The sequence below is a fragment of the Athene noctua genome, chromosome 11 (genome assembly GCF_965140245.1).
Source record: "Athene noctua chromosome 11, bAthNoc1.hap1.1, whole genome shotgun sequence".
Taxonomy (NCBI): Eukaryota; Metazoa; Chordata; class Aves; order Strigiformes; family Strigidae; genus Athene; species Athene noctua.
This window is the reverse complement of record NC_134047.1, coordinates 1,933,073-1,959,196: the sequence shown is the minus strand read 5'-3', so window position 1 is coordinate 1,959,196 and position 26,124 is coordinate 1,933,073. Positions and strand designations below refer to the sequence as shown.

At 47.2% G+C, this 26,124-nt stretch overlaps 1 protein-coding gene across 5 annotated transcripts in view; it reads left to right on the top strand.

Moving 5' to 3' along the window:
• LOC141964435 (gamma-aminobutyric acid receptor subunit alpha-3) overlaps positions 1–26,124 on the top strand; it is a 77,520-nt gene that overhangs the window by 37,937 nt on the left and 13,459 nt on the right. For 4 of the 5 annotated variants that reach the window (XM_074914798.1, XM_074914799.1, XM_074914800.1 and 1 more), the window contains 6 exons: positions 2,165–2,232; positions 6,052–6,272; positions 15,984–16,066; positions 19,706–19,849; positions 21,510–21,662; positions 24,275–24,486. In XM_074914798.1, the coding sequence (XP_074770899.1) occupies positions 2,165–2,232; positions 6,052–6,272; positions 15,984–16,066; positions 19,706–19,849; positions 21,510–21,662; positions 24,275–24,486 (881 nt within the window). The remainder of the gene's footprint in view (positions 1–2,164; positions 2,233–6,051; positions 6,273–15,983; positions 16,067–19,705; positions 19,850–21,509; positions 21,663–24,274; positions 24,487–26,124) is intronic. The other variant, XM_074914802.1, reaches the window with a different exon arrangement.

The window sequence follows — 26,124 nt, the reverse complement described above, 5'->3', positions numbered from 1 at the left end:
GCTGCCTTGCAGGCACAAAGGGTTCCCACCGAGCTCAGCAGTTGAGCTGATCTGGTCCAGGGCAGTCTGGAAATGGGGGATCCTCTTCAGACCCGAGCTGTAATTAATTATTAATATTGTTTAATTATTAATTGTGTTTATTAATGCCATTACCTTTGTATTTGCCAGTAGATTGAAGGTGTGGGAAGGTGTTTCTGGCGTTCTGTGACAGCCAGGTCACAGCATGATAAAGACATAAAGGCTCATGTAAAGATAGCAGGATAATATCAAAAGGTGTCCAAAACTAGTTCTGCCTTTTCACCTTCCTCATCGCTTCCTGAATGCCTTCTGTCGTGCTTGGATCACACTGTAAAGCACAGGTCCTTTCATGGACTGCGGTCCCTCTGCACCCTCGGGGTTCAACTCATTCTGCGCCTCCCAAGGACTGGCTTCTCTGGCCACAGTCAGCATGGATCCTGATCTGATAATCATGGCTGTAAATTTTTATCTTGGGCAAACTCAATGCCAAGAAGGGAGGAGGGGAGAGGAGAGAGTTTGTGTTTTCTCTAAAACATAATTAGCTTTCTCTTGCCACATGTGTTAGCAGAAAGAGCCTTGCTTCACTAAATGTTCTTCACTAAATGTGTATCTATCTCAGCTGGGTACTTGTTTGGAGGGAGACAGAGAGAATACCCCGAGTGTTTAAGTCTTACAGAAGTAACTCATTTTGTTCAGGACGATGTCTTCTTGGCTTCTGGGTGTTTCAGAAAGTGTACTGCATACATATTTCTCTTTAACCTTCTTTTTATTGCATCAAGACGAGATCAAGGGTTACTTATATAGCACAATAATATCAGCCACAGGCTGCGTCAGAAGCTTTCCAGCCATAATAACTAAAGACATGTATACGTATATTTTAGCCATTAAGGAGAAAACCCTGCCAGAATGCATTATCTTATTTTTGGATACAAAACTTTGAAGCACAAAACTAAGCTTCATAGCTCTGCAAAATAACTGTCAGGGGACAGAAGGATTTCCATAACTGAATCGAGCAATGGGCAATCCAGGCTACTTGCAAAGCTGCTGCAGTGGCCAAAAAAAAAAAATTTTAAAATGGTTCTTTCATTGGGAAAGCAACTCTGAACCAGTTAATGCCATCCAAAAGAGCACAATGCCATGATCTGCCCCTAAAGTGGTGAGGACTTATAGTAACGTAGTGCTAAAGTGAAGGCATCTCATCCATCATTTTTTTCAGTACAACCCAGTGGGCAGAGCATAGGACCATGAATCTCGCAAATCACTGTGCCTTGATTTCCCTACAAAATGGAACAGCAGCAGAAATTTCAATTAGGAAACACACCAAAATCATAATGAATCAAGAATGAGAGTTGTATGTGCTGTTTGGCACATGTGCTGGTGGCTGTGTGGCCGAAAAGCACTTCAGTTTATCTTTACCTGAAGGCAGGCAGTTAAGACTGAGCCTGGGTTTTAGTGCCCGGGGCAGGAACCGTGGCAGTTTTGTGTGGTTTTGCTGGGGCAGTGAGGCTGCTGCTCATCATCCATGAGGGCGATGCAGCCTGGGATGCAGGGGAGCATGTGATGCAGTCAAGCAGCAGCTCGTCAGGAGCCAGGCACTTAGGAGAACAGCAAACATGATGGCAGTAAAAGGCAATCAGAATATTGATTCTTTTTACATACAGATAAGCCTGAAGCTGTAACAAACCCTGGGTTTCCTAAAACTGGTGGAAGATTGCTAGGCTGTTTATCAGGCTGGGAGACACAAAGGGATTTCAGATTAAAAGGAGTTTCAAAGCAGCAGGGCTTACCTCTGTATTGAAAACGTGGATCTGTACCATGTTATGTATTGTGTAGCCACATATGTTTTGTAAATACTCATTGTTTGGCTGTGTGGGATGTATTCATCCTCGGTGTAAGCGTGGAAAGCAGCAGAGCTACACCAGAGATGAATTTGCCCAGTTGAGAGTGATAAAGCCAGCCGTTGTTCAGGGCACAGCAGAGAGCACGATGCGGGCTTGCTGAGGGCTTGCCAGGGAGGCACCTGGCAGGAAAAACCACCATGTAACAAAACTCAAACCCTTCCCTGTACAAACTAATTCCGTTCTCTAATTGCTTTTTCCCTTTCTTTTTTTTTTTTTTTTTTTTTTTTTTTTTTTTTTTGTCCTAGACAGCGTAACTGAAGTGAAGACAGACATTTACGTGACGAGTTTTGGCCCTGTCTCGGACACAGATATGGTAGGTGCCACTGGCTGGTTGCCTCACAGGGAGGGATGGTTTCTGCAGCCCCAGCAGACGTGTCCCACCCTTATTTCCCCAACAACCTGGGCAAAAGCGGGATTTTCCTAAATTACAAGATCACAAGCAGGCATCCCAAGCGTTCTGCCCAGGTACAAGTGTGCCTCTTCATCTTCTCTCAGGCCAGGGGGAGCTCAGTGCGGGTGGTAGACAGGGATTGTTTCTCAGGTGCACTTGGGCTTTAGAAACCAATTGATAATGCAGCCTTGGAGGGTCGATGCCTTTGCACTGCTCAAGCATGCTGCAGGCTTTAGGGTCTTCTCTTTCCTGCAGGAGCAACCTAATGAAATGGGGAGGTCTGCCCATGGCACCAAGACCTGTACCTTCACTGTAGCCAGCTTTCCTTGACCTGAGGATGGAGGAAGGAGGGTCCTTCCTCTGGAAAGTGGAGAAGATGCCAGAATCTGGCCTGTTTTGGTGGCAATGCCAGAAGAGAACAGTTCACCATCAAACTGTCCGTAGTGCTTGAACCAGAAGAGAGGAGAAAGAAAAAAAAGAGTGAACTGATGGCAATATTTTGACATGTTCAGGGAAAATTATTAATGAAAAGGCCTGAGGTCTGAATTTAGGCATGTATTCCCACAACGGTTTGTCTTCTAATTAAAACAGGACTGTGGAGCATAATTAATAGTGAGCTTTCTCAACTGCGTTTCTTGCAGCTTGTATTCCACACGCGCCCAGGCACACAGAGAAGAGTTGGCTGTTGACGGTTACTCAACATTGCAAGGGTGCCACATGAGGACAGTCATACATTTGGGATGGAGACCCTTCTGCGCATCCAGTCCCAGAGGTGACCTGGTGCTGGCATAGCCCAGGCCAGCGATGGGCAGGCCTGGCCTCGGAAGGAGAGGGAGCAGACATTGCTCTCACCGGCTGGGTCAGGCAGGAGCAATCTCCTGTCTCTCTCATGGCCTTTCCAGAGCTGGGATGGTTTCATTTTCTGTGCTGACTTGGCCATGAGCATTTCTTCAGCTGCCCCACTGACAGTCCTGTGCTAGCAAGTGGAGGAGAACAAAATCTCTGTGTTTCACTGAGGTGCTAGCCCCGTCAGGCTTTGGAAGGACCACTCACTCCAGGGTTAGAAGTTAACTTGATGTCAGCATTAGCCAAGAGTATTAATCTCATCTGAGTTCTCTCTCTATCTCACTTGCTTTCCTACTGCAGCAGGGATCCATAATATATTCAGCGATCTTAGCCCTTGGGGAGTATCTGATAATTACTTCCAAGGTGGAGCATATTTGATTAAGGGAGTGTGTATAATGAACTGTGAAGAAGAAATATGAGGTATTGAAAAGAGGAAGGTATTCTCTAAAATGTGATTTGACAAAATGAATTTAAAATTAGGAAGACAGTTAAAGAATAATAAATTATTTTCCTTGCGTGTGCTTTAGTTCCATGTACTTTACAAATGCATAGCGAATGTGTTTTAGCATGGCGTTCTGGTGCTGAATGCACTCAGACGTGTGAGAGGGAGAAACTCCATCTCCTTGGGAAGCGTGGGGAGAGCCTGCTCTTCCGCGGTAATTTCCTTTCATCTCGGGAGTGGGGAAGTCCCTCCTTCCCTGCTCACATCTGCCTGGTGATCTTGCTCCTGTCCCTCCCACAGCCATTACTCATTGCAATGGAAAGCCTCTCCTGCGCGTCTTGATGCAGACAGAGACTGTAATTATGATGATGGAGGAGAGACAGGTAAGGCTGCTGTGGAGAGTGGAGGAGAGCAGCTGGTTACGAAGCCTGGAGGAGGATGTGTAGACCTTTTCCCTGAGATGCTTCAAGGGACTTCTAATCTCTCTTTCAGTTTGGTTTGGGAAGTAGAGCCTGATAGGACCTGACATACACCCCAGTCTTCAGCAGTGAGTTCTTGAAGCTTTGCCTCACTCCCCAGGAAGTTGGAAAAAAAAAAAAAAGCTCAAGGGAGTTTTATGTTTTGGTGGATGGACTCTGGAGACAGACTCAGTCTTGATGGTTTTGATCACTTCTATAAGGTGGAGAAGAGCAAAACACAGAAGTAAGTGTGCTCCTTGGAAGGAATGATTTGGGAATGATGACCTCATGGAAAGAAGTATAGAAAAGAGGAGAAGATGCTGAATATGATTTCTCTTCAGGAATTATTCTTAGCATAAAAGAAGAAAAACAGGGCTTGGGAAGTTGCTATAAAAGTTCTGCTTTGTTCTTTTTTTTTTTTTTTTTTTTTTTTTTAAATAGGAACAGGGAGTTCTGAATATGATAGCTCTTCTCATGATAAGGACTTTTCCCAAACCTACCTCTTGGGACTGCACACAGGCTCATTCCTTTGGGTTTCTCCCTTTAGTGAGCTTCAAGCCACAAAGTGAAGATCAATCCCATGAAGGGGCATAGTATCTTGTACAGGGCAGAGCCTATGGGAGTGTAGGTTCTTCTTTTTCCTTCCCCCAGACAGACTCCAGAAACTTCACATTTATGCAGGAGTGGCTCTGTGGCCAGGGAGCAGGGATGAGTTTCTTTACCAAGATACTCTTAGTCAGCTGCCATCTGCTGCAAAACCTGTAGAAATTTCTAAGACCTACAGGAAACTGATGCGCAGCAGCTTTTAAATGCTGCTGAGAAGAGCTGCAGGAAAGAAATCACTCACAATGATAAGTTTAGTTGGTCCTGCAGCCTCCAGGAACCCGTAAATAAGGACTATGAGTCTTCCATGGCAGGGAAAGAACAGCTGGGACAGATAGATTTTTCTGAAGCCCCCATCTCTCTGAAAGCCTCATGAGATAACGAGATCCTTCATTAGCAAGAGGAGGTGTGTGTTGTAGAGGTTAGCAGCAGTGCAGCTCATGCTGACAGGCTGAAGACTTTCCCTCAAGTGAGATGGACCCTCAGAGGATACAGGGGGGCTCAGGTTACGGGGAACAGCAGTCCCTTGTGCCAGGCGCTGGGCAGATTGGTTTCGTATTGCCTTAGGGTGGCCGTGGAGCTGTAGCACCTTTGCTGCTTGGTCAAGTGATTTCTGAGGCTGCCTGCACTGAGTGAGGAGCTGGCCCTGGCTGCAGGGTTTCAAAGAGATGACTTCTAACGGCCCCAGATGGAATTTGGTCTAGAACATGGGTTTCTACACTAGCTGGAAGAAGGAAAAAGAAGAAAATTAAAAAAAAAAAAAAAAAAGAAAATCAGGGTATAAATAGGAAAAAGAAGAAAAAGAAAACAAAGTCATAGGATCTTGTAATGCAAGTTTGTGAGGTCCTTCAATGCTTTTCTAGAGGTGGCCTGGGGAACAAAATTACATTAAGACAATGGCATGAAACTTCATTTATTTGTGAGTTTGGTTTTGTTTTTTTTTTATGAGCAGGGGTATAATGACTAGTATCCTAGCCAAATTCCATCTCCAGGAACTTTATTTTTGCCTTTTTAAATTCCTGTGTAGCTGCACACAATGGTTCCCTCCTCTGAAACATCTGGATAAAGGTGGTGGTGCAGCAGGGCTACCCCAGGACTGGCCACTGTAGGCTGTACTGCAGCTTGTCTGCAGCGGTCAGAAGCACTGAAACACAAATTTTGGCATCCTATGTAAGTAATTATACAAAATGTGGTAAATGCCCTCTATCCTCCACACATTTCTCCACTGCCATTAATGCCTACTTCTTGTTGCATCATGTTTCATGTCAGCCAAGGTGTGCCAAAATACAGTATGCTCAACAACCGAAGATATTTACCATTTCTTGAAGCAGCTTGTTTGCAATGAAGAGCTGAGTAAAACAAGACTTATTTTTTTCTCCTTTCTCTGCAAAGGAATACACTATTGATGTCTTTTTCCGCCAATCCTGGAGAGATGAAAGGCTGAAGTTTGATGGTCCCATGAAAATACTTCCCCTGAACAACCTGCTGGCCAGTAAGATCTGGACTCCTGATACCTTCTTCCACAACGGGAAGAAATCTGTCGCCCATAACATGACAACACCCAACAAGCTGCTGCGCCTGGTGGACAATGGCACCCTCCTGTACACCATGAGGTAAGGTTGTGTCTCCTGGGCCAGGGTCTTCCAGGTCCCTGTACACATGCAGGCAAGGGTGGGACCTCAGGGTACATCACAGCAGGGTTTTTGACGGCTTCCACTGACTCTGTTCACACACTTGAGTTGTACCCTGCTGCTTTCCCTGCTGTCCTTGTTTCCTACCTATGTAGCATCACTGATCCTCAAAGCATGTTTTTAAAGGTAGCTTTTTTCTCATCGTTCACGTTGATATTTTTCTTTTATGTGATGATGTAGAAGTGCTGGAATCTATAGCTTGTGGAGTTGGTGCACCACCTCACTTATTTTTGTTCCTGACCTCTGATGGGATACAAGGTGGGGTTTCCAGTATTGGTAGGGGAACATGAGGATGGGAGAAATTTGTTATTCTCCAGCAGCTTGAGAATAGATCTGGTTTTGTTCAGCATGTTACACTGGAGCCATTTGAAACATTTAAGCCCAAGCTTGCTTGTGGGAACAATGCGGGGGGTTTTTTCCTACTTCATGGAAACAAAAATCCAAATCTCTGTAATCGATACACATCATTAGGGAAAAAAAAAAAAAAAAAGCTTATTAAAAACTGTGCTTTGGAGGTGCCGGGTTTGGAGAGGCCACTGGAAGTTCCCCGTTTAACCCAGTCCATGCTGTCCCCAGCTGAGCTCTCAGTGGGAGCCCTGAACATCAGGTAGCCCTGCAGCATGAGACCTCTGGCAGTGATACAGCCTCTGCAACCCTGCTGTGAGCTCCAGCAACTGGAGCCTTCCTTCCCAAACACAAGTCGCTGCTGGGGAGCCATGCTTGGGCAGTCATCGTCTCTGGATTTCTCAACAACAGCCCTGGTACATACATTTATCACTAAACTACAGCAGGTGGAGAGCATGAAGAGAAATGCCTTTGGGTTAATTGTACGTTTGTTCCGGAACTATTCAGATATTTTTGTATGCTTATAAGCTATTCACCCATGTAAATAATGTTTGCCACCTGAGGTTGATGTACTAATTTGCCTTCCAAGGTAAATGGGCTTATAAACGAAACAACAAGCTACTCATAGATGCACAAGGAAAGTGTTGAGTTGATTTTGGAACACGGCAAATCTTTGTTTTCAAAAATTATTTCCTCATCCTCCATCTTCAAGCCAATCCTAACTAATAATAGGCTTCACTGTGGATTTTGTGTGCTGAGATGCTACCCTTTCACCTCTGTTTTTTGAGGACCAGACAGAATTTCATCTCTTCATCGTTAAGCTGGCTGTGAATCTACATAGTGTCAGCAAGTTTTACAACCTGCACTGATAAACAATGCTCTGCTTTTGTGCAGCAGCTCTCAAATATGAGCTAATCCTGCCAGAGCCCCGGGGGTTTAGGTCTCCACACATCAGTGACCTCACGTTACTGAGGCAGATGGGGTAAATGAAGGGAGAAGCCCAACTCGAGTTAAGGGCTGGGTTCTGCTCCTGGCTCTCTGACCTGCATGTGGATGACTAACACTCCCCCCATTGGTATAATTGTCTGACTGTAAAGTATTATAGGAGCTACTGGCATAAGACAGCAAAAAAAGGACTCAGTTTCAGCGGTTTTATATCATTTCACTTCTTTATTCAGCAAACAGCTATTAGCTTCGGCAAGTTTTGTGTGACTGAGGGAGTATTGGATTTACTTTTCCATTTAGGCCTGGGCAGGTGCCAGGATGGCAGCATTGAGAGGCTCCTGGAAATGAGATTCTTGAAGAAAATGGACTCATGGGATGTTTTAAATAAATTCAAAACATCCTTCAGTTTAGCTGTCTCCCAAAAACAGGGGAGGATAAAGGAGAGTCTGGACCTCCCTTTCCATGTGCTCCTGCCCACCTTAAATGTACCTTTAAGGCTGTGCGAGAGGTGAAGAGCCCACTCAGAGATACCCAAAGGTATGGGTTGGATATTTTATCGTGTGTTGTATTGCACAGTATGAGGAGCTGTAGTGCATGGAGATCTTTTCGTCACCCAGCAGAGATTGCTGCTGTGCAGATGTGTGTGAAGCTTTCCTGGTGGGGCTCTGGGCAGTACTGGACCAGCCTGATGCTGGAGATATGGTTAGAGCTGGCCAGATGGCCACGTGGAAGGCACTGCCCACTGCACAGGACAGGGTGTCCGGGGCAAAGCAGGGCTCCTCTGGGTTTGCAGTTCAACATGTCCAGGATGGGACATCTGTCCTGGTGCGTCTGATGATTGCCCTTCTCCCTGCTGCTGAAGGAAATGCCTGCTCGGGGGCACACAGGATCTTTTGAGCAGGGGCTCAGAAAGGAAGGGCACAGGCTGCATGGTCCAGGACTGTGTGCCTGGCTGAGGCTCAGAGACCAGGTCCTACCTGGCACTCACACCCCAGTTCCCCTGTAGAATGATGATGATGGTATCACTTTCCCTTGTTAAGTGCTTTGAAACCTCCTCCAAGGAAAAGGCTGGAAAGAGACTCATGTTTTATATCCAAGTGGCACATTTTCTGTTCTCCTCCATGCCCAGGGGTATGCACATATGTCCTCAAAGGAAAGAGTAGTATCAAAAAGCCAATCTCAGCCCCACACAGCTGACATCCAGCAAAGTGCAGGTCCCAAAGAGGCACGCTCTGTCCTGCTGACTACAGAGCAAGTTTGGACCTCCACCAGTTTTCCCCTAGACTTAGTGGGACTGCCCAGGTCATCCCTTGCAGGCTCAGTCTAGACTGGTACATTGCCATACAGTTTGACTCCTGAGACATATCCTACTCCTTTACCTTGTACCAGCCAATATCCTTGAGGGATCAGTTCTGCTGATGTGCAATTAGAGGCATGTCTCTTGCTATTTATCCTGCTGTGAAAGCCAACTTCTCTTAGTCAAGGCTTACATTTATAGATGAAGTTGCTCTGGTGGAACAGCAACTCTGACACATGCATCCAGCAAAATTACACCTGTGTGACAGTATTTATAGCTCCTGGAGAGAGCCTCTTTATCACTGACCTGAGCTTCAAGGAGTCACACACCAGCTGTAGCTGAGTGTCCAGAGATTTCCTTTAGTCATGGCACAGCCTCCTCACGGATCAGTGCAACGTCACGGTGCAAGCATCAGATCACTGACTCAGGCCCTGGCAGCTGGGTGACAAGATGGCCTTTGCAACCACAGCACAAAATTGCATTTCTCTATTCCCCTCCTTCTGAGGAAGGGACAGAATTACTGATGCCTTTGCCTCTTCCCTGCTACTCCAGCTGCCTTAGAGGGCATGAGGAACACAGCTTTATCATGTAGCACTGCCTCTGCAGTCATGTTTGTGGAGCTCCTACAGGATCAAGCAGTTCAGAAAAGTCGAGCTGGGGCCTCAAAGCTCTGGTGTCAGACCTCAGTACAATGAAGCGGCAACTGTGCATGGATTTACATAAGGTACAGACAAAAACTCAGCTGCTGCAGCAATCTCTGGGTGTACTCTCTGGCTTGAATTGTGTGGCACACATAGATAGTGTTATGGTTCTTCCTGGTCTTGCAGCATATGAAAATAGTGAAAGCTTAACGCTGTACCGATGGGATTCAACTTCGTGAATCCAGGCTTTAAAGAGCTCTCCTGTACTTCACAGGGACTGTCAGAGGGGCATGTTGAGGCTTTGTCGTTATTGTCAGAGTGGTTCCCAGACAATATGTGCTCAAGTTATGAACTTAAAGGATGTTTTCTTTAACTGTCAGGCTGATGGATTCAGCTGCATGCCCAGAGACTTTGCCTCAAGAACCTCTATTGCTGAAGACAACGTGAAGCCCTTTGCAGCAGTGCACAAGCACTTTGGAAGGAGGGTCAGTGAACCCCTGGGTGAGGCAGAGGCAGAACAGAAGGAAAAGCTGAGTACAAAGGCACCCAGGACACGTGCAGTCCTACCGGGGCTGTTGAACCCAAGATAACAAATCTTGTACCTCCTGCGGCATGCTCAGGGGTTTGAGGTTCCCAGGCTGCCTTTTGAAATCACAGAACTTCACAGAGTCTCTCCCAGCAAAGGCTTTGTGTTGTCTTCACTGCCTGTTTTTTTTTTAAACCCCGGGCAACTTGAGAGAGCTGTAGGCTGGAGCTCACAAAACCCTTCCACACAATGGAGGTGCAACCATCATTCTTTCTGCAAGAGCAGCAGCTGGGCTATCCCAGCACCACCTCCTCTGGGTAGTTTGGACTGACAGCTGCATCCCACATCAGGGATGATCCTAGACAGCAGTGTAAATGGACCCGAGCAGACCAAAGCTAGACTGACTGCTGAACATGCAAGCAGACAAATAGATGAGATTTGCATAGCCTGCTTTTCCCTGCCTTACAGATTCCAGAGTGGATCCAAAGACAGAAATTATCTCTCTTCTAGGCTTGGTTTTGTGCAGGCAGACTTCTGTAAGGAAGCTGTCCCAGGAGGGAGAAATCTTCAGAGATCACCTTATCTCGCTGCATTTCTGCCATCATGGGCTGAAATCTCCAGGGGTTGGGGGAGGATGCAAACTGAATTCAGCACTTTCAGATCCAGTACAAGGATCCTAGAAGCAATTTGGCTTTCAATCTCAAACTCCAGCAATTAAACCTAACCTAGATTCTCACACAGCCTAAACAGTAAACACTATTTGGCCTGACTGTGGTTATTAATGAATCTCATAGAGGAGAAATCAGGACAAAACTCAAGCAAATATCCCTGGCATAAACAAAGTCAGTTCTGCCGTGCAGGGTGCTGTCATGTTTTTGTACCACACATACACCAAGGGATTATTACATTTGCGTCCCAGAAATTGGACTGAGACTCTCGCTCATCCTGCAGCAAGACGCAGGTAACGACAGGGGCTCTAATGACACATCAAAGGCTTTGCTAAGCTCCTGGTAACCATGAGAACGCAGCTGAAGTGGTTTGTTGTACCGTCAGCCCTGGGAGAGGTATGTTTAGCCTGATTCACGCTTCTTGCCATTGTGTTGAGCAGTTCAAAGGACTTCCCATGACTTTAAAGAGAAAAACATGGTTTCTTTCCTGGATGTTCCACTTTTGGTGCCATTGTGCCAGCAAAGTGAAGGGAAGACATGAGGAGTTTGGGGTGTGATTTCAAGACAGTTCTGCGTAAGTTACTGCTAGTGCCTGGGACAGCTGAGCCAAAGGATACAACAGCTGGATTATGTGATTGCTGGCAGCTTGGCTATTTTTCACATACCGTTTAGGCTTTATCATGACATTTTAGGGCTTGGATGTCTGGACCTGAACATCGGAGCAATGAGCAGACCTCTGTGGCTAGCTGGCCATGAGCTCCCTTGCACAGGGTAAGGGGCAAAGTTGAGAATTTCTGTAGCATGCTCTTTTACCCAAATGCTGCAGAGGCAGTGGTAATTGTCTGGGAAGCAAGATACATTCCTCTTAGTTTGACATTTTGACGTTTCATTAGGCAAAGCATATGGTGCTGAGGAGTCCTTTGCCAGCAACAGGAGGTGGCGGGGAAGGCCAGCAGGCGGGGGAGTGGAAGGGGACTGTGAGCACTCTCCTGAGCAGTGATTGATTCCACAGCTCACCTAAATACCTCTCTAATTAGCGCTCTGAAAGATGAGTGTGTGCAAGAGAGGCTGCAGGAGGGGGGTGAAGGATGGCTGAGGGATGCGGGGGGCAGGAGGGTGAGCAGGAGCGAGCAGCGGGAGAGCATCGCAGGGAGCCGGCACACCCCGGCATGCATGGGGGGCAAAGCGAAGAGGCTTGAGGCAGGGGAGAGCTCTTGGGAGAGGGAATGCCTGTATTGCTTCCCCCCTTGGCATAGAAGAGATAACTCCCTTCCGAGTTATCTGTGAACGTGCTGACTGGCTGAAGTTGCTGAACCGGACTCATCTCACTGGAATGATGTGGCATTTTCTTTTTGATTTCATTTCAGGAGATTTAAAAGCTCCTTCAGTTGTAGGTGGAGAAGTGGCAGATTAGGTTGCCTTTTCAGTGGTTTGTTGATAGATTTATTGTGTTATTTACTGGATCAGCTAATAAAATACACTTTAGATTTAAAGTTTGACTGTTGCATTCCCACACACCTGTGGAGTCATCCAGCATCCATATAAAGTTGTCTCCTTCTCTTGACAATACCTGTTCTTGTTGGCCATGGCCAGGAGAGAGCAGGAGGGTATGGCCAAGGCCATTTTGTGCCCAGCTGGTGTCTGCTGCCATCCTGGTCCCCTCTGACGCTCTTTCTGGCTGCTCTAAATGGCACTCAACCACCGGACCCATAATCTGCAGTCCTTTCCTTATTCATAGTGGCTGTTGATCACATCCAAGACTTGCAAACAGTACAGTGGATGAAGAAGACCTGTTTTTTGGGGGGGAGTTCAGGATACATCAGAAGGAAAGCACTGATCAGAGGAGAGGTCCTTTGGAAAAGCCGACTTTGGGAACACCCAGCTAAGAGCCTTTTGAAATAATAAAGTAATTAGTGAAGCCAACGAAAGAATAAGAAGGTAAGAAAATGTCGTGTGGCCTGCTGAGGAAGATGGGGGGAATGCATCAACATTTCCTTTACACAAGTGACAGTGACAAATATTAGAAGAAGAAAGTCCATTGCACTTGGAAAGGACACAGAAGGAATAGAGTGGTAAGGTTTGTGAGGACATTCTTGACAAGCTTGCCAACCATGAAGCTCCCCCAAGTAAATTCTGAGCTGACAGAAGAAAGCATCACAAAAGAAATAGAACAGGAGGAGCAGGACTGTTGACTCCACACCTTGCTGACAGATTTTCATACCGGCTTCTTGAAATCCTCATCTTCAAGCAGATTACAAAAGAGAGGCGTTAGAGCAAATGAACAATTTGTTCATAGTGACCTTTGAGTGTCCAGAAGAAAGTACTTCCAACAATGTGCTTGTAGGCCTGTCAGAATCACTGTCAGTCTTTCTGCTGACTTCAGTGAGTCTTGGTTGAAGACATAAAGATCAAGTCTCTCTCTCTCATGTAAAACAGGTGCATTCAGTCCAGAGATGAAGAAGAGATCAGCAAGTCAGAGTGATTTATTCCCAAGGAAGTTCCAATGGCCACACAGTGGTTCTTGGGTTGGCTGAGATAGCCAAGCTGGGGCCAGATATATTGCAGGACAGTCATCACCTGTTTGTCAGTAGAATGTTTACTACAGGACATAGTGGTCCCTGTTCATGGACACAGATTCAGAAAGGACTGGCAGACTCGGAGTAGAAAAGGTCCTTGGTCTCTGGTGCACTCAGTCACCTGGATACAGCCTCTGAATCATGGAAGCTGTAAACCACGAGCTGCTGGGAGATGACAGCAAGGTGTGGTTTTCTCTGAATTCACCCATGTTTCGTGCTTCTCTATAAGTGTCTGTAAATATCCACTGGCCTCCTCTACTGGAAGTGGAGTCAGCCTGCATAGACCCAATAAATCTGCTGTGATTAATGTGTTCGGAGTACAGAGCATTGCATCAGCCATGGCTGGGCTGTGAGCCCGTGGGACCCAGCAGTGAATGGTGACTCAACAGCCCAAGGACTCCCCATGGGGTGTATGGGGACAACGTTCTGCTGATACTCAGTAGCTGAGAGCTCTTTATCAGGATCAGAGCGGTCCTGATTGTGGGAGCTGCTTTTATAGGGTTTTTTCCCCACTGTGGGGTGGCTCTTGGGGCACAGGGGGGTGGATGTGCCCAGTGGAGACAGGACAGGGGTACCTGGCATTGAAAAACTGCAGAAATGAATATGGGCTGCTGTTGCATTAGGGAGCAGAGACGTACCACTGAAACACTGTGGGACTGTGTTCAGAAGGTCTGCAGGAAACTCGCTGCTTTCCTTTGCTAGCTGGTGCAAGAATAAGGCGTAGACTTGCCCATGGTGCAGTCTGCTCTGCGGCACTGTGACCCCAGTGACCCCTGCAGAGGAGACATGTGCCTCACCTCCCAGACACTCCCAAAGGCTGGGTTAACTGGGATTTAAATCCCTGCTGTGGGTGCTACAGGGGCTGTGGGTCACGCAGGAGGGTTTTGGCCACCCAGCCCTGCCCCGTCAAAGTTACAGCAGCTTCCAGCTCTGCTCCTCCAGTTCTTGATTTAATGCTTCTGCCTGTCTCTCGCGGGATGCCAGTTTTTCTAGACCCTCTAAAAGAAGCAGATGAGGCTGAACACGGGTCTGAAATCGTGAGGTTCGTTTCCTCACCTGGCAGAGTAAAATTCGCAGCCAGCACAGAGTTTCCAGCGCAGCCTGGGCTGCTCTCACAGCCAACATGGAGCATCTTTGCAGAAATTTGTTGCTGCTTCGTCCGTCGCCTGTGCAGGTGTCCGCCTGTCACAGCACCATCTGCCGCCCGCAGCCACCGTCACTGCAGCCTCGGAGATCCTCTGCCACCTCCAAGCCACGGGGATTCTGCTTTGTTTCCCCCACAGGAGTTTTTAGAGTGATTTTTGAAGTGCTTGGTTTTGTCCCCCAAATTTTTTTATGCCAAATTTAAAAAAAACAGTCCTCTTTTTTTTTTTTTTTTGTAGAATCATTTATGGTTTATCCACCTGAAAGAAATAACCTTTCTTTTTCTTGCCTTTCTTTTTTCTTCTTCTTCTATTTTAGCAAACAAATTCTGAACCCTTTATTTTTTTTTTCAGGGTTTGTTTTGCATTTGACTAAGCCTCAATATTTTCTGTGGAGAATAACTTACCTGAACATTTTTCCAGCTGAAGGAAAATATCTCAACAGAAGCTTTCCACTGTGCTTCTTGGCTTGAGTTTTCCACAAGCCACCTTCAGCCTTAGGTCTGTGCACTTGCCCTTTGCATCCACATGTTGCTTCTGTCATGGTTTATTTATTTTGCCGAGCCATCAGAAGTGGGTAGTTTTTTTCTACAAATGGTTCCTTCAGAGACAATTGTACTAGACATCTCCTGGGAAGCTCTGTCCTGGCTCCCCCTCCTAGGCTGCAGGCTTTGCGGTACTTCAGGAACACGAGCTTAAAACTACCTTTTTTAGAGCCTTTTATAACAGATCTTTTTATGTCTGGCCCCATGTTCTGAAACACACTACTTTTATGGTTGTGCCTCTCTCACAAAACCGCTTCCTGATGAGGTATCCTGCTGGGATTTGGTGGATGCGTAGAGCGCACAAGTTGTCCTGCACCCCCCCCAAACAGCCCCAGGATACGCAGTTCTGCATCTGCGCACAGCATCCTCTGCAGTGCCACCAGCAAGGAGAGAGCCAGGGGAGGTGGGATGAGGCGCCCCACATACCTCATCTATGCTGGTGCAACACCTGCGACTTCATGGCTCTTGCTGACTTTCCTCAGCAAGCCCGGTAGTGCTGTGGCTTCCTGACTGAACAATGCGCCAGCTCTCAGCTCCTTCCAGTCCACCGGGAAGAACAGGCCGTGTTCCCTGGAAGCCCTTTCCCTCTGCTTCCCAGCATGGTCCCTGAGATGTCCCGTGGCCCCAGGCATTAATGAGCTCTTTGTGCACAGTGCATAAGCAAACAGAAGTGTTGGGCTTTGGCAGATTTTCTGATTGGATTGAGCAATTAAAGATGAACTCAGTCAAGAGGGTTGAGTTTATGCAATGGGAAAGGTTGCCAGACCTGTGTGCCTGCTGTTCTCTCCACAGCTGATGGCCTTCTGCCCAGACACCCAGAGGTTAGTGACCACATTGCAGCTTTTGTTGCCTTTGATGGGTGCAAGGCAAAGATGCCGTGGCAGAAGGGCCAGGTGGGAGCCTCTCCAGCCGGGCGTTTCTGATCATGCCCTGTGTTTTGTCTTGTAGGCTAACGATTCATGCTGAGTGCCCCATGCACCTGGAGGACTTCCCAATGGATGTGCACGCTTGCCCGCTGAAATTTGGGAGCTGTAAGTACCTTGATCAGCCTCTGCAAGGAGGTGGGTACAGAGCTGAAGAACAGTCCCTTGTGTGGCTAGTATTTTATTAATACAGTATCTTAGTAACAGTGTTATTAGTTATTACTAATGATAATATGACCAAAAATTTGTTTCTGGTATCTCATACATGCAATTCCTACCATCATTAGAAATGGGCAGCAAGCAAATCTGTGGTCAATTCAGGCTCACAGGATGGGTGAGACACCTGTGGTTCTGCTGTAAGGTTATTAGAGAAGTGGGAAGAGCAGCTTCCCGTTGACCACCCTGTCTTTTGTGGGCAGTGCTGCCTCTCCAGCGCTGCCTCAGAAGGACCAGCATTGGTGGAAAACTCAGAGATGCTTTTCCTTCGTCACAAGGTGATCCTGGGAGGACAGATTTGGGAAGACAGCAGTGGTGTGGGCTGCTAGGTGTCCTGTTCAGCTTCCCTACACCACTCCTGCTAATCTGGGGAGAGTCTGAAATCTCTGGTTGCTCTGGCTCCATGCTCCAGTGGAGCTTACAAACCCCTTGCTCCTCTTCAGTCTGCCAGGCAGGCTGCTCTCAAGTTAAAGTCTTGGAAACTCTGAGAAGAGCCGCTCCGAGACCCAAGGGTCCTGGTTTAGGGCAGATTTGCAGGCTGCTGGTGAGCTGAAAGCTGCTCCCAGCCTTCCAGGCTTGCAGCTGCTCATCTGCCTGGGCTTCCCATACTCTGCCTAGGAATAATTTCCCTCTTCTCTCCCATACACAAATTAAATTTCTTTTGGTTTTGTTCCTAAAGTGAGTGGGGACCAAATTCCAAGCCACTGGTTCAGGAAGTAAATGTCCTTGTCTCAATCTGTCTGGAGTCTCCTCCAGGTCCAGCAAACTGAGCACCACTCCCAGTCTATGCACTAGATGGAAGAGTTACCCACCTCCAACTAAAGAATGAGCCCCCACCAGTAATGTCCCCTTTTGGACTCTAAGAAAACAGAGAAATCACAACCTTTCTAAACTGATACTTCCTTCCCGTAGCCATTTGGGGGTTAACTAAGGAGAAGTTGAAAAGTTTGATTGACACCAGTAGGAATCATGTTTATCATGTGCATCTACTCCTTTGCCTCATGACAAAATGCATCCATGAAACTGGATTATTCAAAACTACTAAAATAAATTTATTTCTTAGGCAGCACCTAATTAAATGTAGAACTCATTGCCACAAGACATCACTAAGGCCAGTAAAATAGCATGCCTTAGAAAAGGGTGAATTATTAATGCTAATTGACCTTGTGAGGAGGGATATAAAATCTCATACCTCAGGCCTAAACTCTGGAATTATTACAAGACTTTCAGGAAGGCAGATTACTCCACATCTAATTGCTTAGAAGGTTTCTTGGTGAGGAAAAGACATTAATGTGCATATTTCTGCTGGAACACCCTTTGGGGTTCTTTGGGTATTTTTACTGATCTGGCCTCAGAATGATGGGAGTTTTGATAGAAGCAGCTCAGAGTGCTGTCCCTGGTTGACATTAGTATGGCTCTTTCTAAAGCACCCATCCACATAGCATCTGAGCTCACCTCTCCAGTGTTGGAGCAGCATTAAACTAGCGTTTGCACCAAAAAGCTGTTGACAGCTGGAAGCTGCATATTTGCAAGAAGCTTAGAGTAGATCAGATTTGTAAGTAGGAAGACAATGCCAGGGCCAGACACGTGCTGTTCAGAGGACGGCTGAATTTGCCTCAGTGACCACCTTCCAGTGATCCCCACAACCTGAATGGCTCATCAGTGGCCTCCTGTCCCTGTGCCACCGTGGCAGCCGCCCAGGGAGGGAAGGCAAAGTGCTTGCAGGAGAAGTAAGACACCACTCATTTCGGATAGCTTCAGCTGTCCACCATGAAGACGATGGCTTTACCTATCACCCTGCCCCCTAGAAGATGGTTGTACGCTGCAGGGAACAACTGTTTCTAAGCCAGTCATAGCACGTTCGTACAGCAGCTGTCTGAGACTAGTCTGGCAGAACGTGCTGCTGAAGTTACCAGCTCCACTAAATGTCAGCAAGCTGTCCCCATTTGAGTTGGAGTAGACTGCATTGCAAGTGAGGCATTGAGCAGAACCAAAACAGCTTCGTGGCATTAAATATGTTCCAAACATCCACGCCATGCCTATGTGACACCAGATACACTTCTGTCCCAGACGACCAGATACGTAGACAACTGTGTTTTCAGGGCTGATGGCAATGAAACTGCGGGCAAGTTTGATTTGTAGACTGAGAGTGGCAGTGGGTGAACCGTGACCTACTGAAACAGAAGATGCTGCCCTTCAAGGTGAAAGAGCATTGGCAGAGCTGTACAAACCCAAGCCTGAAGGAGGATAGAGGTTTCCAGAAGCATGTTGAGAGCTGGAAGGAAGGGTTGGAAAAGCAGAGCATTCCACATCAGATGAGAGGTGCCAGCCTGCGTCAGAAGTGCTTAGGCAGCACGCTGGTGTGCTGAGAAACATTGGCTGATCACCAAAACCAGCCCCCCCACTTTGCATAGCGCTTGCTTAGTATTTAACAGGTTTGCCAAAACCTACAGTGCAGGGATAATGGTGGTTGTTTTAGAAAGATCAGAGAAATCTGTTTGTCTCAGGACATTCTTCCACAAAGAAGGAGCTGAGCCATTTTTGTTGTAGACCTGACCTGTTGCTTGACTTGACCCCAGTCAAAGAACTCTTTAATGTCTTTATATGAGAAGCTGGTGGTAAAAATGAATTAATAACTTGTTTTAGTGAACTTTGTTCTTGCCAGAGTGGCTCAAAGTGGGTATGGACAGGACACTTGGGCATTATGGGGAGAAGCAGCTCCTAGTAGAGTCTGGAGAGCCTCAATTCCTGTGTACCATAGGGCTGGCAAAGCCCAAAGCATGCAGGTCCTGTTGGGAAAGGGAGTGGCTATGAGGACAAGCAGGGGTTTGGCCACAAAGGCTTGTGAAGGTGATGGTGACTGTATGTGTTAGAGAGAGGTGTTCGCATATCGGGAGCTGGGCGGGTGGGATGGAGAGGGGACCTTTCAAGCTCCTGGAAGGATGCCCTGGCCCTGAGCCCAGCCCTGCCCCAGGCAGCAGTCCAGAGGCTTCCCTCAGCACTGCCCTCCCTCGCTGTCCGGCAGCTTGGCCTGTAGGCCAGCAAACATAGGGTTGTGCAGGAAAAAAAGCATCTTGGTGGGAGGGCACACCACCTCTAAAGCCAAAAGGCTGGGACAGGGTTGCTTCTGAGCGAGGGTAAAGATTTTTAACCCTTTTCTCCTTAACCTAAAATTCAACCCCTTTTGCATTTAGCCTTTCTTGCCAGCTAGCTGTCAGCGTGGCTCTCCCGGTCCCTGGCATGGCAGGGCTGTGGCTGTCCTGCTGCCCCGGCAGCCAGCTGGTCTGGACAGCGTGTCTCTCAGCGACAGTGCTCTGCCCCTTCTTCCAGCTCCCTTCTGAAAACCCCAGCTCCTTTTTGCTCATTCGATTTAACAGTTGCTGAATTGCCTCGGTCTCTGGCCGTGCTTGGCTGCGCTCAGCCATGTGGCTCTGAGGAATGCACAGAAGGGATTAATTTGGCTACAGGCTAATTTTGGTAGATTTTAGGTCAGGCAGAAGCACAAACTTCATTCTTCTTTCTCCTCCACAGATGCCTACACAAAGACGGAGGTGATCTACACCTGGACACTGGGGAAGGATAAATCAGTGGAAGTAGCGAAGGGTGGATCTCGCCTGAACCAGTATGACCTGCTGGGCCATGTTGTTGGGACTGAGATGGTTCGATCCAGCACAGGTACTTGTGGGACCACGATGCGACGCGTGGACCGAGCACACTGTCAGATGAGATGAACCCATGGGCTTTGAATGCTGTGATCTGGCATGATTAGAGAGGCAGTACGTGTGGTCAGTGAGCACCACAGTACTTCCCAAGTCACATGCTGTTGGAGAATATGTCTGAGGATACCTGGAGCAGTCACCAAGAGGCATAAAGGGTTTAGCTTTCAGTGGTTTCCACTGAAAGCCTTATCGCACATACCGTCTAGAAAACTCCTTTCTAACATCTAAAAATGATCTGTTGTGTGGAAGATTTGCCCCACCTTGCTCAGCTGGTTCTTGGTACTGTGGGTTCATTTGTCTTGGATCCCTTTACAGTCCCTCAGGAGAGCACTGCAGGCAGGGGAGGTGAATGCACATAATGTTCAGTGTGATTTTCACTGCATCTGCTTACACAAATACTATCACAGCTAATAGAAGATTATCCCAAACAAATGTTTCCGCTGATTAATGACCAATATTAATCATCTTTCTCTCCCATCTGCTGCTCCTCCCTTCTCCTTGGAATCCAGGTACTGATAGCTTCTGTTATCTCATGTGTGTGTCTCATCCTTCTTCTTTTCTTTTATTTTCTTTTTTTTTTTTCCCTCTGTATGCACCAGTAGTTCTCTCATTTGAGGATATTTCCTCTCTGGTGCACTTGATATTAATAGTGTCTGTCTGTAACAACTCATATCACCTCCCTTGGGGAAATGTGGGGAGTCCAGGGAACTAGATGTCATAATATCTGGCCCATCTCTCTACTTAAGTTATAGTAAAATGTACAGATGAATAACCTGAGGTGGCAAGAAAGCTGCTAAAGGCTCCTCTGTGTAATGATTTACCAAAGTCACGTTCACAACAAAAAGGCACAAAAATCCAACAAAATATCCAAAGCTTTAAGGGGAGGAATAGGTCACTGAGGCAAAATAGGGACAACTGGTTTGCAGCCCAGACCTTTAACAACAGAACTTGCTCTGATTTTTGAGATGGTTACAGAGAGGAAAGGTGGAATATTTTCAGGATCGTCAGAGCAAATAAAATCTTTTGTCCTGAAATCCTACTGAAGCACTGTTAGTGTCTCTAGGCTTAAGGGATCTTACCCACAACTCGGCTTCCTGGGCTGGAGCAGCAAAGGAATGGGAGCTGGGTCAGGAGAGACCCCCAGAGGCATCTTGTGCCTGGGATGAAACAAGAAAAGTCTATTGCTTGGCTGCTTATTGGTGCTGATTTGCCTTTGTCCCACAACAGTTTTCTAGTGAATTAATGAGGTCTCCAGAGAAGCGTTGTGAAAGGACAAATGCTATGTGGAAGTCACCCCAGCTGCACTGGGGCACGCTCCTGGCATGGCCCAGCAGTTGTGTGCGTGTGTGTGAGTGCAGGACGTGCAAAGTCAGTGCTGACAGTGTGCTGCAGCATGCACCCCTCCTTCACACAGCTTTAGGGTGGCCTGCAGCACTGTCAGATGCCAAGGCATGCCAGCCAGCAGCAATATCAGACACACACACTGCAATTCCATCTAAGGACTTGAAGGTTTGCTCAGGACAGATCTTTAGTGGTTTAGAGATGGATTGGTGGTCAGCTGGCCCCATCCTGGAAAGCACTGGTGGCTCAGCATCTCTAACGGGCTGTCTCTGCAGGGGAGTATGTCGTCATGACCACACACTTCCACCTCAAGAGGAAGATTGGGTACTTTGTGATCCAGACCTACCTACCCTGCATCATGACGGTCATCCTGTCCCAGGTCTCCTTCTGGCTTAACAGGGAGTCTGTTCCTGCTCGAACGGTTTTTGGTGAGTCTGGGAGCATGGGGCATCCTCTCAGGTTGGGGGAGGAAGGCACCACAAATGACAGCAAATAGACTGAGCATCAGAGCTGGTCTGCTCCAGGCCTCGACCAGAATCAGTGAAGCTGGCCATTTCCCAGAACAGCTCTCACTGTCTTCCCAGTGCCCCTGCTTCCACTGAATCACTGCACAAATACTTCTGTCCATGTTTCTGCTATAAGCCAAGCCATAAATATTAACAGTAATCAAGGTATCGATCATCTAATTATATGCATTTGGCTGTGTCTGCTTATCTATATTGGCTTTTGAATGGAGGAGAGGATCAGTACATGGGGAGGCATTTAAAGCTCTACCTTTGAAATTGCTGATGTGCCCCTGGTCAGAGCTCCACATAACTGGGCTGAGGCACTATAACTGCGTGGTAAATATATTGTTATTATTTTCTTCAGCTGGCTTCAGATGCTCTCTCCAAGGCAAGGTGTCAGACTGGAATTGCACGTATATTAATAGCTTTTACAAACATTTAATAACAGAATTGCTTTCTGCTTTCCTGCCAAGACCTTTAGTTCACACACACACACTCACAGACAAGGTGTGATGCTGCAGGATTGTATTTCCTGGAAATAACAGTGCTCAGCAGATACCACTTAACAAAGAGTGTATTGGACGAAAGAAACCAAGCAGAGAGGGGATACATGGTACCACCTGCTCGTGTTTTTGAATAAGACAGAAAGTGGTGTGGTTTCAAAGATCATGAAGCATTTTCTCTGCAGCGAGAGTCCTGATGGAAATAATCCCACAAACCCAGCAAGGCTGATGTCCTCCTTTCCCGACCCTCTCTGCAGGCCTGGACCTTGTTCCTGTGCTGTGGACTGGAATGGGATGCAGGGATGGTCACAGGTAGTTCTGCATCCTTCTAAATGAGCTAGAAGGGAATCATTATGGTTTTTGTGTTCACTGGGACTTGTGAAATTTAGGTCATGAACAAGCTTTCAAATTTACAGTTGACCCCAGGTTCTCCCGGTTAGGATCAGGTTGCCTTCCCTTCCCCGGTGAGGCAAATCCTACAGTGATCCCCGGAGCAGAGTGCGGCTGTGGGGAACTGGTCAGCTAGTGTGACCAAACTGGTTTGTGTGATCCAGCCTGCCGTTGCTGCATTGAACAGTGATAACAGTGAGGAAGAGGGGGTGCAGCCCCTTAGCACCCACTTTTTGGTGTTTGCATCCAACAGAATGGAAAAGGGGGGGCTCAGACAGAAATCACGTGGAAAATAGGACCAGCTCAGGCATACAGTCACTGGTGAACTTTCCTCACTCGTCTGTCTGTGAATAATTTGCAACTAAACCCCAGAGTGCGCAGCCGAACCCCGTGTCTGTTCATGCCCCAGGTGGGCTCTTACATCTGTAGTGGTTCTGGAGTATCTCTGCATCCCTGACACCGGGAGTGAGCCCTTCTCTGAGGATATTTGATTCCCTCCTATGTTGTCCTGAGATTTGCAATTAGACAGGTTTCCTCGAGTAGCAGCTCCGATTGAGCAGGAAAGAGCTGACTGAAAAATTAAAACCTACCTTTGTGAAAAATGTCTTTACTCACAAATTGCCTTGCTTTCCTATTAAGAAAATAATGAGAACTTCAATTGTTTATTCCTTTTTTTTTTGCCCCTCAGAAAGTGTTGTCAACAATATTGTCGAAACTCTTCAATTACCAGGAGTATGGCTTAAGGGAAGTGAAAATTAGTCAATATTTTTATAATGTTTTTAATGCATTTTTAATTGAAAAGCACATTATTGGGGAAAATGGATAGCAAGGGTTGCTTGCCTTAATGAAAAAAGCTTTGAAAGGCATTTTGCAACAGATAATTTTATAAAGATAAATCATTGTGACATTCATTCTGGCAGTTTGAGCCACTGCTGGGTGCTTGGCCATGCCAGCAGGACCCAGGATCCCAGGTGTCCATCCAGGCAGGTCACAAGACACTATTTCCAAAATGTTGAGAGAACCACATTGAATGAGTGGCCAGTTTCTGGTCCCCCATGAAGTTCCCAACCATCTAGCTGTCCTTTTTACTGCTATTTTATTATTTTTTACTGTTATTACTATTTTTTATTGCAAAAGCAACCAGAGGCTTTTCCGTGGCATATTCTACTTGAAGGAGGTGGGTCTAGCATCACACAACTTATCCTACTAGGAGATGAGGAGCTGAATGCGCGTGCCTACCTATGAGCTAGGACTCATAGTGAGCAGAGATCTAGTTGATGGAGTTTGGGGAAGATTAATCTCATCCAGATGCAGGTGTTTACCATTGATTATATGAATTGGAGATACTCAAAACTGAACCAGAGAAGGCCCTGAGCAACCTGAAGTTGGCCCAGACTTGAGCAGGGGTTGGACAAGCTGACTTCCCTTCCAACCTGGACTGTTAAGTCATTCTATGAATTGCACCACGGACTTGTACTGGGTAAGGGTCCCTTAATTATAGTGGGAATGTGGGCCACTCGGCTGAGAGGATGGCTCCTAAATTTGCATGATGGAAATGCCAACTGTGTGGTTCGAGAAGAAACTGGGTGGGTGTGAGCTTATAGTCTCAGAGCATCCTTGTCTCCTGCTGTGTTTCCACAGGTGTCACCACTGTCCTCACCATGACCACACTAAGCATCAGCGCAAGAAACTCCTTACCTAAAGTGGCGTACGCGACGGCCATGGACTGGTTCATAGCCGTCTGTTACGCCTTTGTGTTTTCTGCGCTGATCGAATTTGCCACCGTCAACTACTTTACCAAGCGCAGCTGGGCTTGGGATGGCAAGAAGGTGCTGGAGGCCCAAGAGATGAAGGTCAGCCCTGTGGCCAAGGCCAGGGAGGAGGGGGTGGTGAAGAAACGCTGCACGAGAGAGCTGCGCTGGGGCCAGGAGTGGGTAACATGCAGCCCCGCAGCACTCCAGGAGGCTGGATGCTACTTACTGGGGTCCCCAGCTCAGGTCTCAACTGGAGCGGTTCTTGAGGGTCGAGGGAGGAAGGGCTTGGAGGGCTGGTTGCTGTGCTTAGCTGGAGGACACCCAAGCATGACTGCTCATTTCTCCCTCTGTCCTTCTGCATGACCATTTGCCGGTGGAAATGTGAACGCCTGCATGTTTTGGTCTTGATCTGCTGGTGGTATCTTCTTTCCTTTCTTCTCCCTCCAACCCATAAATGCCCCGCTCCATGTTGCTGGCATGCCACACAAACCCAAATATGCCCCACCAGTGGAGACAGTCCCACTCTGGTGCGTCCCCTGCGGCTCGTAACCCCGACTGTGGCTCTGCCCTGGCACGGGTAAGTGTGGTGCAGCAGTGGGGAGCTCTAACGCTTGTGCTGTTGCCCACAGCTGCCGGCAGCTGCTGCTTTGTAAGCTCGGGCAAAGAGGGTGGGTGGGAAGCAAGCAATCAGAAACAGCAACTGGCAGTAAATTAGGGCCTTGGCATCACCCACATTTTCCCTTCTCACTCAGGATCAGCCTCTCTGGCAGCTTCCTTCCTGACAGCTACCGCTACCCCTGCCTGTGCCCCCTCCCTCCTGACTGATTTAATCTCGTCTGTACAGAGAAATCGCTTACTGTAGCATGCTGCTCCTTGTTTATATTTATTGAATCAATTTGAAAATCAGCTTTGTCCTTGTTCTTGCTTCTGGAGCCTTTATATTTTTCTCCTTTGCATTTTAATGTGTTGTTTAAAATTGTTGTGGGGCTGTGTGCAAATACGTGGCAGAATTGCAGTAACTTTTGGGAAGACAACAGCCAGTCATCTCTCTGTTATGGAGGTCAAAGCAGAAGAAAGGCCTTATGGAGAGCCACAGCCATCACTGGGTGTTGAATGCCTCTCTCTTGTGTTTCCTGGACTCTCTCTATCTGTTTGGTTTTGCAGCTGTGGTCTGAGCGACAGACTCATGGCAGAAAGGCTCCACAGGAGGCCAGTTGGTGGTCTTCTACTTCCATCGTGAACAATAACGCTAATCTCACCTCTAGAGATGAGAGAAGCCTTTCCTGGGTCATTGGCATGAGCAAAGGATCAAAACAGGTCCTCAAAGCAACCATGTCCCTTTCAGGGTTGGACAAATCAGCACAAAGTCAGGATTCACACAGCCTTGGGCAATTATGTGACCTGGGCACAGCCGCAAAAGCCGCAAAGGCTCAAGAGCTTCAGTTTGTCATAGAAGAAGCATGCTCCTTAATTTATTCATTGATCCAGCACTGCAAGGCTAACAGTGCTGAAACAATAGGGTAAGAGCATTCACAATGTTTGCACACGTGGTAACCAAACCAGAAAACAAATCAGGAGGACCAGGAATATTTCAGAGGCAGTGCTCTTTGTGAGTTCACTGCAATTGGTATCAGGCTGGAGAATCAGGAAGGACTCCAACTTTGTGGATGCTTTTTCAAGCTAAGCCTGATCTGTATCATAGAAGGCTAACCCACTCCTGGCCTCTGTGTCTCAGAG